Consider the following 13937-nt stretch of genomic DNA (forward strand, 5'->3'; position numbering starts at 1 on the left):
GTAGAAATACTATCGAGTTCTTCCGAAGCACAAGGCCATTGCCGACAAGATCGTGCTTTGCCAAGCCAAGAGTAAGGCCCGCTAGATGCAGTACGAGGTGCGTTGGGTGGCCATCTCGACATACTATCACAACGCTCTTGGTGTGAAGATGACCAAGGAAGAAGCGCGGAGGACGGACATTACCTTGGAGAGGCACCAGTACTTGGCGGTAAGTATAAAAGATTTTTATTTCCAATGTTTGTGGTACATTTCATCATTTCGTGTTGACATGTCAGTATGCTTTCATTATGTAGGTATGTCCAAATTGGTGTTATGGAAAAGACGAGTCCTGGGCAGCATTGGTGGATCTGTGGTGTGATAATGATGGAGCTTGGGCGGCTACGAGCATCAGAAACAAGGCTAACAGAGGCAGGGAGGGAGTACAAGCTCAGGGAAACCGAAACCACTTTCTTCACAAGACACTTGAGGTATATCTATGTACATTAAACATTTTTCTTCTTTTTACCATCACTTTCTTATGTATGACTAACCTCTGTTTGGTTGTTTGGTGGTGTAGGAGGAGAAACTGAAGCGGCCGCTCTCACACATGGAGGTGTGGGAGATCGCCCATACACGAAGGAATCCCAAGCCTGGCGAGGCCAAGTACTACGGCAAGACCGCGGAGTATAAGAAGGCCTACTCCGAGGGGTATCTGAGTTTACATCCTGGCACACCTGACCCCATTGCGGCGGATCTGGACGAGAGGGTGGTGGTGAGCATGGGGAAGAAGCACGGTCGGTCATCGTTTCTGGATGCTGTGATCACTCCTTCTATCTCCTACACATAGCTCCGAGCAACCAACCCGAGCCTGTGGCAGCGCACGAGCACGTCCATGACCAGTGCGCGGTCACAGTCCCTCTTTGCTGAGCGAAACTCTGTAAGTATTTTCCCTCTTATCTTCATTGCTCACTTTATTTTCTGCATTGAGATGTTTTGTGAGTACCATCATGTCATACCGTAGGCCTACACGGAGTACACACGCCAGGAGACCATGGCGTGGCACGAGAGCCTTCATGCATACCATCAGCAGAGGGATCTCATGATGCAACACTTCCTTGAGGAAATGGCGGCCGGTAGGGTTCCTCAATTGCAACCAGCACCATCTCCTCCACCACAACCAGTGCTTCTTACTTTTGAGGAGTTTCTGACACAGAACCCTGGCCCCTCGCCGGTTAGTACATCTCAAACTATTCACCCAAAGTATACTGTTTATTCAACACAATCATATATCCCCTTAACATGTCTTTTCAACATCCAGGGAACCGGTGGATCTACCGTTGGTGGTGGTGCTGGTCTTGGCATCACTCCCGAGTCACGGAGCCCGGTCACTCCTATCCACGGAGGCGGTGGCGGTCTTGGCGGTAGCGCTGCCGCTAGCAGTGATGACCTAGGCTTCGGCGGACTTGGCGGTGACGACCTTGGCGGTGGTGGTGGATGTCCTGGTGCTTAAGCCTTTGGGTGACGGTGGTCGTGATCATAAACTTGTGTTCTTTAGATGACTTGTGGTCTTTTATGGTCTTTTAGATAACTTGTGTGATTCTTTAGATGCTTATGTTTGTGATGATGGTTATGTTTGTCATGATACTTATATTGTTGTGATGGTGTTTGTTGTGAGGATGATACATATATATGTTGTGTATGTCTATTTCATCATATATATATGCTGTGAATTTGAATTGAAATCAAACAAAAAAAAACAGACGAAAACTATGCCTACGGCTTAGCCGTAGGCATAGGGCTACCATGAGCTACCAGAGGACGACACGTGGAGCCTATGCCTACAGTTAGGCCGTCGGCATACATCTAAAACTATGCCTACAGTTAGGCCGTCGGCATAGCCTGGACCTATGCCTACGGCACGGCCGTAGGCATAGTTTTAGATATATGCCGACGGCCAAGCCGTAGGCATAGCCCTGCATACGGAGCTTGTAGACGCCGCCACGTGGCAGGGCTATGCCTACATCATAGTCATCGGCATAGATTTGAAACTATGCCTACGGCTAGGCCGTAGGCATAGCCCTGCCACGTGGCGTCTCCTCTATGGGCAGCACTTGACGGTGGCCACCGTTAGCGTGGAACTTTGCCGACGGCCCTGGCCGTCGGCATAGATGTACGGACACCGTCGGCAAATTATCTATGCCGACGGCTTTTCTATGCTGACGGCATCCCGAGATACACCGACGAATATTATGTCGACGGCCCTATGCCTACGGGGGCCGTCGGCATAGGCCTATCCCGACGGGAATCAAGGCTATGCCTACGGCCTGGGCCGTAGGCATAGGGGTTTTTTCTGGTAAAAATAACAACGTAAATTGGGGTGCCATAATGCTAGCAAGCGTCACAGTCGGCATTTGTAACAATGGGCGTATATGGCAGCGATTTAACGGGTTGACGTATACTTGCGAGATCACACAACGTTATTGGTTTGACCTTGTTCGGCCACTACTCCATACTGTGGCCTTGTCCCTTTGAGGGATGTAGCCTCGATTACAATTTGTCTACACGATACAACTTCAATGGTGACCCTTGTTGCTCGACTGGGGTGATCGGTGAAAACTTACCCAAACCCACTATCCAAATAGAAGCGTAGAACTCAACATTCATCCGAGTCTGTTTTCAACTAGAAACCTAAACCTCATAGATAACCTCACGAGAGCGTGGAGTAGAATTGGATGATTTCTTTGCGTAATTCTGTTTTGTACGAAAAACTAGCTTTTATTAATTTTAAAATTTCATGTACTTCGAAGCTAACATTCATGACTACATAAATTCAATATATCTCAAAACGATGATTATGTGTTTTAGACTAAAATATGCATATATTTGAAAACAAATATTTGTTACTTCTAAAAAATGGTTTACATGCAAAATCATATGCGATGATAAAAAAGACAAAGCTATATCAAATATTTAAAAAATAAAACCAATAAGTGGAGTAAATAGTGAAAAAAGCGAAAAGGAGGAGTAAAGAAAATGAAAATGAAAAATGACCTGATAGTGGACCGACCCAACTATGCAGGACACAGGATTCTTGTGTAGTGCGGCTTGCAAGAAAAAATATTTGAGAGAGAAGGTTTGCAAAATTTGGGGAAACGTTGAACCCGTGTGAGATTAGACTGACCACTCTGGCCCAGTAATTCATATATATTTTACAAAAGTAATCACTGGTTTTCTATTAATGGAAACAATTATTTTTATTAATGGAGGAAATTTAAATATATAATGAATATTCATGCAACTGTAAATAAACGTTTATGAAATTTTAAAACATGTGCATCTCATATTTTAAAATTGTTCGCTACATAGAGAAAAATTCATATAGTCCGTCCTCGCCAAATTGTGGTGCATATATTTGTTTTCCAAAGTCCAACTCAATGAGTTATAGTAAAATAAGAACATTTACAATACTGAATACATAGCATACAAAAATATATTTCATGACAAATCCTTTGGTACTGTAATTGTCGATAGTTTTTATATGAATTTGGTCAATGTTTGCAAAGTTTGGCTTTTCATAAAACTTATCTGCATTATTATTTGGCAAGAAAATTCCCCACAAAAAAAACTTGGCTAGAAAGAAAGTATATTAATCGTTTCAAAGACCGAAAATCCATCTTTGCACCCGAGCTCATCTGCACCTGCGCTAACAAAAAAAATCGAAAAAAGCTAGAAAAATTAAAAAAAAACTTTTTCCTGTGGTAAACAATTTGATGCATGAGGTACGCTCCAATTTTTAAATTATTTGAACATCTAAGAAGCTCTCAGAAAAAATGGGGGTTTGTAAAAATGTTTACTGTTCATGTAATGTTTTGACCCAATTTGTCTTTTTTGCTGAGAGCTGCTTAGCTGTCCAAATGACTTGAAATGTGGAGCGGGCCTCACGCATCAAATTTTCTACCGCACAGAAAAATTGTGGAATTTTTTGATTATTGTTTGAATTTGTTACGATTTTTTTCTAACCAGGTGCAGGGCACCGAAACGCCCTACTCAAGCTTTGAAGACAGGTTTTCGCGTAATTTGGAAAAATTTACATATTTTATCCTAAAAAACAAAAAGGGAAAGGGAAATGGGAGAATATTGAGAACCACAGAGAAGAAAGAACACGGGACAAATGGAAAAAGAAAAAACAAAAACATTTTGCACCTATGAGGCGCTTCTTTCTTCCGCAATGGGTGATATATAGGAATCGGAAGCGCAGCGCATACGATAGTTCACATGCTCGAGTTTTCTCCTAACATTGAAAAAAAATGTTTTCTCCTAAAATAATCGAGCACGGCTACCTCCTGCCAAATGTCGAAAGAGAAGTGTATATATCTTCACTATGTATACAAGTGTTACGATTGATAGTAGTTCTCCTTGCCCACGTCATGCCAAATGTAAAAGCAGAAGTTTATATCTCATTATTATGTATACAACTATAAGTAGGATTGATAGTAATTCTCCATGCCTTTGCATGAGAAAGTGGGAATTCGATTGTTACATAATATGTGGATGCATGCATGATTTGCTGCTGCTCGTACATAAAATACACATTTCAAGTTCTGGTATTTATATTGGCCATTGGTTCTGTGGCCTTATTCATTCATCAGGTGTCTGTGCTGGCGAGCGCTGCCGACCAGGTATTAGGTAGTAGCTCGTCATTCAATCACGAGTTCACCCTGGAGCAGCTGAGCCTGATCTGCCCTTGCGTCCCCGTCTTCGGCGCGATGTTGCCCATCTTGATCATGGCCGTCGTGAACGCGCTGCTGAACGCTGCCGGGTTGGACGCGAAGTTCCGGACGGTGTTGTCGGTGGTGTCGTTGTTGAACAGCACCTGGTCCGAGTGCAGGAGCCCCTTCTGTGACACGAGGTTGGTGTAGTAGGCGTTGTCGAACGTGTTGGCCGTCGTCGTGTCGAGGTTCGCCAGGCTGCCGTCGCCGCCGGACCGGGGGCAGTTGGCCCGGAGAGATGTGGCGAAGGTCGTGTCGATGTTAGTCTCGTTGTAGATCCTGTCCTTGAAGGTCCCGCACTGCGCCTGGCCGATGGTGTGCGCGCCGGAGAGGGCCACCATGTCGACCGTAAGGAGGCCCTTGTTGCTGAATGCCAGCTCAAGATCTGACCGGCTAGACGTAGGGCCTGGGAGGTCGCTGTTTGCCGCCGCCTCGTTTGCATCTATGGAATCCCTTCTTCCCAGAGGGACTGTCCATGATGGCCCTCCGAGCTGCACGCGAAGGATACGAAGAAAACGGTTAACGATGGCATCCAATCGATGATGTACACGATCGTAAGATGATATTCTTACGGCGACAACGGAGTCACGGGCAGCGACGGTGAGGATGTCGGCGCAGGAGACGGTCTGGGCGCAGATGGCCTCGATCTGTGTCTTGATGCTGTCGATGACGCCGAAGCCCCGCAGTGACCCGTTGTTCGGGAGAGCGTTTTGTTCCATGCCAGAAAGCAGAACAGACGCGTCACAGCCCTGCACATCACATGCTTATAGTGTTTAGCAAGCAAAACCTATACAAAACAGGGTACGTGACGGCTATCGGGATATGCATGCATGCATGTGGCCAACTTACTTGGACGAAGCAGTCGTGGAAGTGCAGCCGGAGCAGCGACGCGCCCATCCGAGGATCGCTGCTCACGGCGGCCATGACGCCGCTCTTGATGGTGGCCAGGGCCCTTGTGCAGGATGTGTCGTAGAACGTCGGCGACAGCTGCCCCGACACCACGGCGGCCAGAGCCACGAGCACCACCAGAGAAAGGTAAGAGGCAGAGGCGGCCATGGTTAGCTAGCTAGCTACAAGAGCAAAGCTACGCCGGCTTACTAGCTACCTGGTGGTGGTGGAGTGGTGGTGCTTAGTGGATTGTGCAAGAGAGTGGTGCATCGCATGCATATTTATAGACAAAGATTTAGCTCACGTGCACCTGCAGATCGATCCCGGTCAGCTCATCCAAAATTTAGGTCCCATTAGTCCAACGTTAGTCTCCGACACCTGTTCGATCGGGTATACCGCGAGCTTCCTGCTTGAGCGATCTCTCTTGGCGTATTCAAGGCAGCTTCCAGCTTGAGCCGCTACCGCCAACACCAACACCTGAATTTTCCTTGCAACAGGGCCAACTTGAGCGATCTCTCTTGGCGTTTATCACGCAAAAATCGGCAAAACATGGAACGATCTCTCTTTTTTCATCATTTCCATGCTAGCGGGCGCCTGGAGCCATGTGTGCGTGGACACCAACCATTTGACCTTACGTACGAATAGTGGTGGGGAGTCGGCGTTGTTCCAAGGCGATTCACGCTCGTTTTGACCGGTGCGCAGTCATCTTGCGCTCCCGTCGCCTTCGGCCAACACGAGATAATTCGGCAGCTGAGACAGTACTGAGAGGAAAGATCTAAAAAAACAATCATTTCATAGCCTTTTCCGAGCTTCTGAGAGGAAAGTGAGGCCAAGCCCGGTTCGACTGCCGGGTTGCCCACGCCCAGGGGCGGAGCCAGGATTTAGGCATAAGGGGGGCGAGAACGATAATAATCGTTTCTGATACACACAACACACACAAAAAAAATAGTCTCAAAAGTAGAATTGATATGAATGAAAATATATGTTTGATAATAACATGGGTTCAAATTATCGTGCAGAATAGCTTGCTCCTCAAGTGGATTTGTGTTCTAAGTAATATTTCGAAACAATGAGCTTTTACAATGAATCTATATTTGTAAACAAGAAGTGAAACTATATTTGTAAATTACAATCTTACCTAATTAGTAAATAAAATCATTGATTTGAAACAAATTGTAATGACTCAGGATTACTCCCTCCGTTCTTAGATAAAAGTCTTTATAGAGATTCCATTATAGACCACATACGGAATAAAATGAGTGAATCTATCCTTCAAATGCATCTATATACATCCGTACGTGGTTTATATTGGAATCTTTACAAAGACTTATATTTAGGAACGGAAGGAATACTATATACCAGAATTCTTTCGAAGTCAATCTGTTGATGTGTGACGCGCTGTAGCAGACGAGTAGTTGTGATCTCCCTCAATTGCCCGGGAGAATGTAGTGCCCTCTGCCATGTGCGGCTGTGCAACAACCAGAACGGCGGAAGCAGCGGCAGGCTATGCCGCGACTGGTGACGGCGACGGCGACGGCGGCGCAAAGACGTACGTATGGAGGGAGAGCACAGACCTAGAAGGCAGGAACGTAATTACGGGAAGGATTAGGGAATTAACTACACGATCTCACGGCTGGATCTGGATGTAATCTTTTTTTCTCACGCGTATGTACACCTAGGGATGCTTTGGGCCTTTGGGTTGAGAAGTTGCCATGCTAGGCCATTAGCGCCGCTACACACACGTATAACTAAAACAACAGGTCAGCCATAATATACGTATAAACTACAACTACTAAAACCTAACGAGGCCTAATAGGGGGGGGGGGGGGGGGGGGGGAGGCGATGGGGGGTGTCTGACCCCTGTTCGCACCCCCCTGTCTCCGCCCCTGGTCAACCCAGAACCATGTCGCCAGACGATCGGTCAACTTGATACGAATTCCATGGTGGTCCTTGTCTGAATCAACCGATGGAAGAAAATTAACTGAACCCTACTCTCCGAATGGAAGCCCGAAGCTCAGCCTTCACCGAGTATGTTTTTAATTGGAAGCCTTAATCTTGAAGAGATCCTTTGTTTTCCTAGTACAAATCTCTTCATGAGTTTTTGTATTCGCGTCCTAAAGAGGGAGAACCTCCCACTGCAAAAATAACCAATTCTTCATGATTCCTTTACGGGTGGAAGAAACCCAAACAGATTTGATGAAATAATAATTATTTTTAAATCTGGGTAGCAATCGCCATAAACAATTTTTTAGCTCGTGTACTGTTCCTCAATCTACAATGTTTCTTCAAATCTTTACGGCCACAACAAAATCATCATCCCATCTAGTTAAGATATATAATGATGATGCATTAACCCATTTTTTGCAAAAAATGATGCATTAACCTTGACCCATATGAAAAAATATTTCAACATCGAATAAACTCAGTTCTTATGTAGGTGCGTTATGACGTACACATTTTGTCACATGTCACTGACGGAGAAACTAGATTTTGTCACTGAAATTTTTTCATTTCATGTATACTAAATAAATGTCCATGCTACTAGTAAGTTTTTTTTGGGGTAGAATTGGACAATTTCATTTGTAAATTTTCATATGCAAAACTATCTTTTAACTAATTTTGAAATGTTCATGTACTTCAAAACAACGTTCAGGACTATAAAAAAGTCCACCTCTCTCAAGAAACTGATTATGTATTTTATAATAAAATATTCATGTGTTTGAAAACAAATATTTACAACTTCTAAGATATGTTTTCACATTCGCATGAATATTTTTATAAAACTATCTGAATTGTAAATGGAATTAGTTAAATAACAATGTTAAATATAATACAATTAAAATAAAAATGAAATAGAAAGCAATATGTAATATTTTTATGAAGAACCAAATAATAAGTGAAGTTATAGTGAAAAAACAAATAATGATGTATAATGTTAGTTAAATAATTTATTTGCTTAGTCAATTTTTAGAAAGTTTGAATAATGAAAAAACTTACATACACTATAATTTGGATAGGTGGAAGTATGTCAAAAAAAAGTTGACGAGATTGTTTAAAAAAACTTACAAATATACACTAGAATTTATTTTTCTAAATAATTTACTAAGCTTCTTTTCGAAGAGGTCTTCGATATTTTTTGTATTCCTTGTTGGTGAGCTTGCGATGATGAATTGGAATCCTGAGGTACTTGAACGGTAGGAATCTCACTTCACAACCAAAGGGTTGCTTGCATTGACTCACCTCCTCTTTTGCCAAATGATCATTTGTTTCATATTATCATTGTTTTCATGAAGTTGTATGATCAAACATGTGTTTACAAAAACATGGTTATGTATTTTAGAATAAAAATATATTCACGTAATCCCTCCATGCTAAATTCAGTGCATAATTTGTTTTCAAAAGTCAACCTTTGGAAACTTTGACATAGTTTATAGAAAACATATGAATATTTACAATGCTGAATGTCTATCATATTAAGAATTATTTCATGACAAATCTCGGGTAATGTTATCCAGCGAACGTTCGCTGGGATTGTACGGCAAAACCAAACGGCAATTTATGTGTTGGGAGCATGGCAATCCATTCAAACAAACACGGCAATTTCGCAGCAAAATCCTCTATTTGCCACAAGTTGCCATGTGTTTGTGAAGAAATTGTCATTTTCTTCCGAATAATTTCCTAAATCCTCGGGGTGGTGCCCGGTCAGGTGGCTCCCTTGAACCTCGGCCCCGTAGGCGACGGCCTCGGAAGGGTTGATCCCGTCGATGTTGACGGGCTCCTTACCGTCCAAGTAGTTCTTGACAAGTTGTTGCACCATGGGGATCCTGCTGCCACCGCCCACAAGGATGACATCGTGGATGTCTCCCTTCTCCAGCTCGGCGTCCACCAGGGCCTTCTTGAACGGAGCCATCGTCTTCTAGAAGCGGTTTTGTTGAGCTCCTCAAATAGGTTGACACTGTCCAACAGGGCCTTGACCTCCACGCCCACCTGGTGCTGGTCGTGGTCGCTCAGCGCCCTTTTGGCACGCTCACATTCCCGTAGCAGCCTCTGCATCGCATGGCCATCGCCGGTGACATCCCGACTGTGCTTCCGCTAGGTCAGCTCGGCAAAGTAACCCACGAGTCGCCGGTCGAAGTCGTCACCATCGAGGTGCACATCGCTGCGGGTCATTAGGACATCCAACACGCCCTCCTCGAGAGTGCTGACATTATCATTTGTTTCATGTTATCTTTGTTTTCATGAAGTTGTATGATCAAATATGTGTTTACAAAAAAATGATTATGTATTTTAGAATAAAAATATAATCACATAGTCCCTTCATGCTAAATTCAATGCATATAATTCGTTTATGAAAGTCAATCTTTGGAAACTTTGACATAGTTTATAGAAAACGTATGAATATTTACAATACTGAATGTATACCATATTAAGAATATATTTCATGATAAATCTCGGGTAATGTTATGCAGCGAATGTTCACTGGAAATGTATGGCAAAACCAAGTGTCAATTTATGTGTTGGGAGCATGGCAATCCATTCAAACAAACACGACAATTTCGCAGCAAAATCCTCTATTTGCCACAATTTGCCATGTGTTTCTGAAGAAATTGACATTTTCTTACGAATAATTTCCTATGGAAAACATTCACAATTGCCATGCCCCACAGCAAAACGTTCACTGGCTATTGGGGTCCTAAATCTAATGGTCTTGATCTGGTATTATTGTTGTCGCTAAAATAATTTATGTGCTTAGTAATTTTTAGAAAGTTTGACTACTAAAAAAATTATATACAATATAATTTGGATAAGTGGAAGTATGTCAAAATAAATAAATTCATGCATGCATTTGAGGAAATTTGTCATGTGTGCTATATTATATGATCTTGTTATCTCTTAGAGAATTCATACATATTTCCTCCTAAAAAGGTGAAAAATGGGAAAAGTGATTTCTTTTATGAGAATTAAGAGAAACAAAAGATGGGAAAGAGTAGAAACGAAACAATGAGAAAAAACAGGGGAAAATAATAAAAAGAGAGGGGGGAGGGGGGGGGGGGGGGGGATGTGTCCCACCGATTGGACCGGGCAGCAGCTGCGGAGCTATGTTATACGCAGTGGGTGGTATATAGGATTCGGGGAGCGCAGCACATACGCGCCATTTCGTGTAATTTTCTCCTAACGTGGAAAAAAAGTGTTCTCGTACAATAATCGAGCACGGCCACTTCACGCCCAATTTCACAAGAGGAGTTTACATCTTCATTCTGTGTACGAGTGTAATAAGGTAGGATTGATAGTAATTCTCCTTGCCTTTTGCATGAGAAATTGAGGATTCAACCGTCGTTACATACGTTGATGCATGCATGATTTGCTGCTGCACATGCTTTGAAAATACACGATTCAAGTGCTGGTATGATAAGTGGTACTGGCCACTGTTTTGGGGGCCTTATTCATTCACGTGTCGTGCTGCCGACGCATACGTCCATCACGAGTTCACCTTGGAGCAGCTGAGCCTGATCTGGCCCTGCGTCCCGGTGAGCGGCGCGATGTTTCCCATCTTGATCATGGCCGTCGTGAAGGCGCTGCTGAAGGCCGCCGCGTTGGACGCAAAGTTGCGGACAGTGTTGTCGGTGGTGTCGTTGTTGAAGAGCACCTGGTCCGAGTGCAGGAGCCCTTTCTGTGACAGGAGGTTGGTGTAGTAGGCGTTGTCGAACGCGTTGGGCGTCGTCGTGTCCAGGTTCGCCAGGTTGGTGTTGCCGCCGGACTGGGGGCAGTTGGCCTTGAGAGACGTCGCGAAGGCAGTGTTGATGTTGGTGTCACCGCCGTAGATCCGAGTCCGGAAGTTGGAGCACTGGGCCTTCCCGATGGTGTGCGCGCCTGAGAGCGCGACCATGTCGACCGTGTTAAGGTTCTTCTTGAGGAACGCGGCCTCGAGCTGTGACCGGCTAGAGCTCGGGCCAGGGAGGTCACTGTTCGCCAGCGAGGCACTTGCGGTGGTGGAGTCCCGTCTCCCCAGCGGGACAGTCCACGATGGCCCTCCAAGCTGTATGTGAAAGATAGCAGACCAAGTAGGAAATTAAGTATGTACTAAATCAGCGACAATTTATATGAATCGGAGGGGATATATGTTCTATCCTTCAGGTAGCATCGATCATGTAAATGAGTGTAGTACTAAGATGTTCTTACAGCGACAACGGAGTCGCGGGCGGCGACGGTGAGGATGTCGGCGCAGGAGACGGTCTGCTTGCATATACTCTCCAGCTGGGTCTTGATGTTGTCGATGACGCCGAAGCCCCTCAGCGACCCCACGTTCGGACCCGCGTTTTGTTCCATGCCAGACAGAAGAACAGATGCGTCACAGCCCTGTAGCCAACATAAACGTATTAGGTCGGAATATAAATTTTGTTAAATCCGGGAGTTCAAGAAAGTTGGTTAAGGGAAAAAGAGCTGATATATTATGTGAAACTTGCTTGGACAAAGCAGTCGTGGAAGTGCAGCCTGAGCAGGGAGGCGCCCATGCGGGGGTCGCTGCTCACGGCGGCCGCCACGCCGCTCTTGATGGTGGCCAGAGCCCTGGGGCACGACGTGTCGTAGAACGTCGACGACAGCTGCCCGGACGCCGCCGTGGCCAGAGCCACGAGCACCACCAGAGAAATGCGAGAGGCAGAACCCATGGCCATGGTTAGCTACCTAGCTACAAGCCCAGAGCTATGCGTGCTACCTGCACTTGTTATCTGGTTGTGGCTGTGGCTGTGGCTGTGGCTTGCAAGATAACGCAGTATTTCATGCATATTTATAGGGAAAATTTGAGCTCACGTGCAGCTGCACATCAGTCCCCGTCTCCCAGTTGGGAGAAAGCATCCAAATTTTATGTCTGATTAGTCTAGCAAGCATCCAAAACAGATGGTCGATTGGTCTATGATGGCTGACGATCGACGTCGACCCGGCATCCACGATCTGCCCAGCGCCGTCGTCTGGCCAGCTAGATGTTGGATAGGGAATACGGGTACTGACAAACCCGCCGATTTTTTAGAAGGGTCAGACGCTTGCATCCAAGTGTGGCAACCTCCAGCTTAAGCGCTTAAATCGCTACGGCCAACACCGGCCCTACATATTTTCCCCCGGCAATAGGGCATATCATGTACTCGAATAATTTCCCGTGATCTGCCTTGGCCTTATCATGTATCCGTTAGGTGCCCGTGGGGGAGAGAAACGTATATCTGTGAATCAATAATGGCATACAGCATCTCATAATAATGTTCATTGTTTTTGATATAGCTTACCACTGTTGCCAAATGGTTCATCTCATAATAATGGAGTAATATATTCTTCATCATTTTTTTAGGTATAGCTATGGTCGTGAACCTGCTTTGAGGGAATATAAGATTGTTAGGCTTTTCAATTGTAAATAAACTTAACATGCTTTTTTTGTCAAGTGACTCCGGGCCGGCAAAACAAGTGTTATTGCGTCATAGGCTCATAGCCCCGCTACATGAGCATTTCGTCCTACGATCAGGCCCAGCTGAAGAGCAACAGATGTTTTATAAGAGGTTTTGAATCATCGATCACGTCAAAAGAATAACCTTACACGATACCATCGCCTTTAAATTCATGATGTGTCTCCACTCCCGCAACTAACCTGCGGGTAATTAAACCCCAACACAAATTTCACTTTGCACGGTAAAAGAGCTAACATGCACTCTACTATCGGAGTAAACAGGAGCATACGTCCACATGCACCATACATAGGTTCATCTCCAACTACATGGAACGAGCTCCATGGATGCTATTGCAGATGGTGATACAGCCCGAGCCTGAAGCTACGCATGGACGCACCATTTGACCTAGCTAATACTCATTTCGTTCCAAAATGAGTGTCTCAACTTTATATTATTATAGTATAAAGTTATATTAAGTTTGAGGCACTTATTTTGAGACGGAGTGAGTAGTAAGGAGTCCGCTTCTGTCCAAGTTAATTCAGCCTCGCTTTGACCGCAGCGCATCATCTTGCGCACAGGTTGTGTTCGATGAAAGTGACACGATGCGATTCAGCAGTGGCAGTTTCTTTCATGCTCTGTACTACAGTTGAGAGGGACTTGGCTCATACGCAGGCCTGCGAGGAAACAGTTTGGGTCAAATCATCCTCTAGCCGCACGCCATTTGGGCTTCTTCTGTTCCCTTGGTGTTGTTGTTGGGTGCGTCTAAATGTCGCCTACTACATGCGACTCACCTCCAGCATTCTATATGGGCCCGCCCAGCAGCATGAGGCCTTGAGGCGTGCCTAGTTCGAGCGCACAAGTCTCACAA

General features: G+C 44.9%; 2 protein-coding genes across 2 annotated transcripts; both read right to left on the reverse strand.

Annotated features, from left to right (window-relative positions):
* Positions 1-4418: 4418 nt before the first annotated feature.
* Positions 4419-7342, reverse strand: LOC123187497 (peroxidase 1). Its single transcript, XM_044599368.1, has 3 exons — positions 5598-7342; positions 5321-5497; positions 4419-5239 (listed from the first exon to the last, which is right to left on the reverse strand). Exons 1-3 carry the CDS (start codon positions 5802-5804, stop codon positions 4685-4687), a joined length of 939 nt encoding a protein of 312 aa, XP_044455303.1. The 5' UTR covers positions 5805-7342; the 3' UTR covers positions 4419-4684.
* Positions 7343-10920: 3578 nt separating this feature from the next.
* On the reverse strand, positions 10921-12515 carry LOC543313 (peroxidase-like). Its single transcript, XM_044599367.1, has 3 exons — positions 12101-12515; positions 11817-11993; positions 10921-11673 (listed from the first exon to the last, which is right to left on the reverse strand). The coding sequence occupies exons 1-3, from the start codon at positions 12308-12310 to the stop codon at positions 11116-11118; spliced, it is 945 nt and encodes a 314-aa protein (XP_044455302.1). The 5' UTR covers positions 12311-12515; the 3' UTR covers positions 10921-11115.
* Between the last annotated feature and the right edge of the window lie 1422 nt (positions 12516-13937).

Source organism: Triticum aestivum, chromosome 2A, assembly GCF_018294505.1.
Source record: "Triticum aestivum cultivar Chinese Spring chromosome 2A, IWGSC CS RefSeq v2.1, whole genome shotgun sequence".
In the NCBI taxonomy this organism is placed as follows: domain Eukaryota; kingdom Viridiplantae; phylum Streptophyta; class Magnoliopsida; order Poales; family Poaceae; genus Triticum; species Triticum aestivum.

Coding starts and splice junctions, on each gene's coding strand:
- LOC543313 (XM_044599367.1), bottom strand. CDS start 12,310: ATGGCCATGGGTTCTGCCTCTCGCATTTCTCTGGTGGTGCTCGTGGCT. Junction 11,994..12,100: donor TCCACGACTGCTTTGTCCAA/GCAAGTTTCACA, acceptor TGTTGGCTACAG/GGCTGTGACGCATCTGTTCT. Junction 11,674..11,816: donor CCCGCGACTCCGTTGTCGCT/GTAAGAACATCT, acceptor TTTCACATACAG/CTTGGAGGGCCATCGTGGAC.
- LOC123187497 (XM_044599368.1), bottom strand. CDS start 5,804: ATGGCCGCCTCTGCCTCTTACCTTTCTCTGGTGGTGCTCGTGGCTCTG. Junction 5,498..5,597: donor TCCACGACTGCTTCGTCCAA/GTAAGTTGGCCA, acceptor TGTGATGTGCAG/GGCTGTGACGCGTCTGTTCT. Junction 5,240..5,320: donor CCCGTGACTCCGTTGTCGCC/GTAAGAATATCA, acceptor CTTCGCGTGCAG/CTCGGAGGGCCATCATGGAC.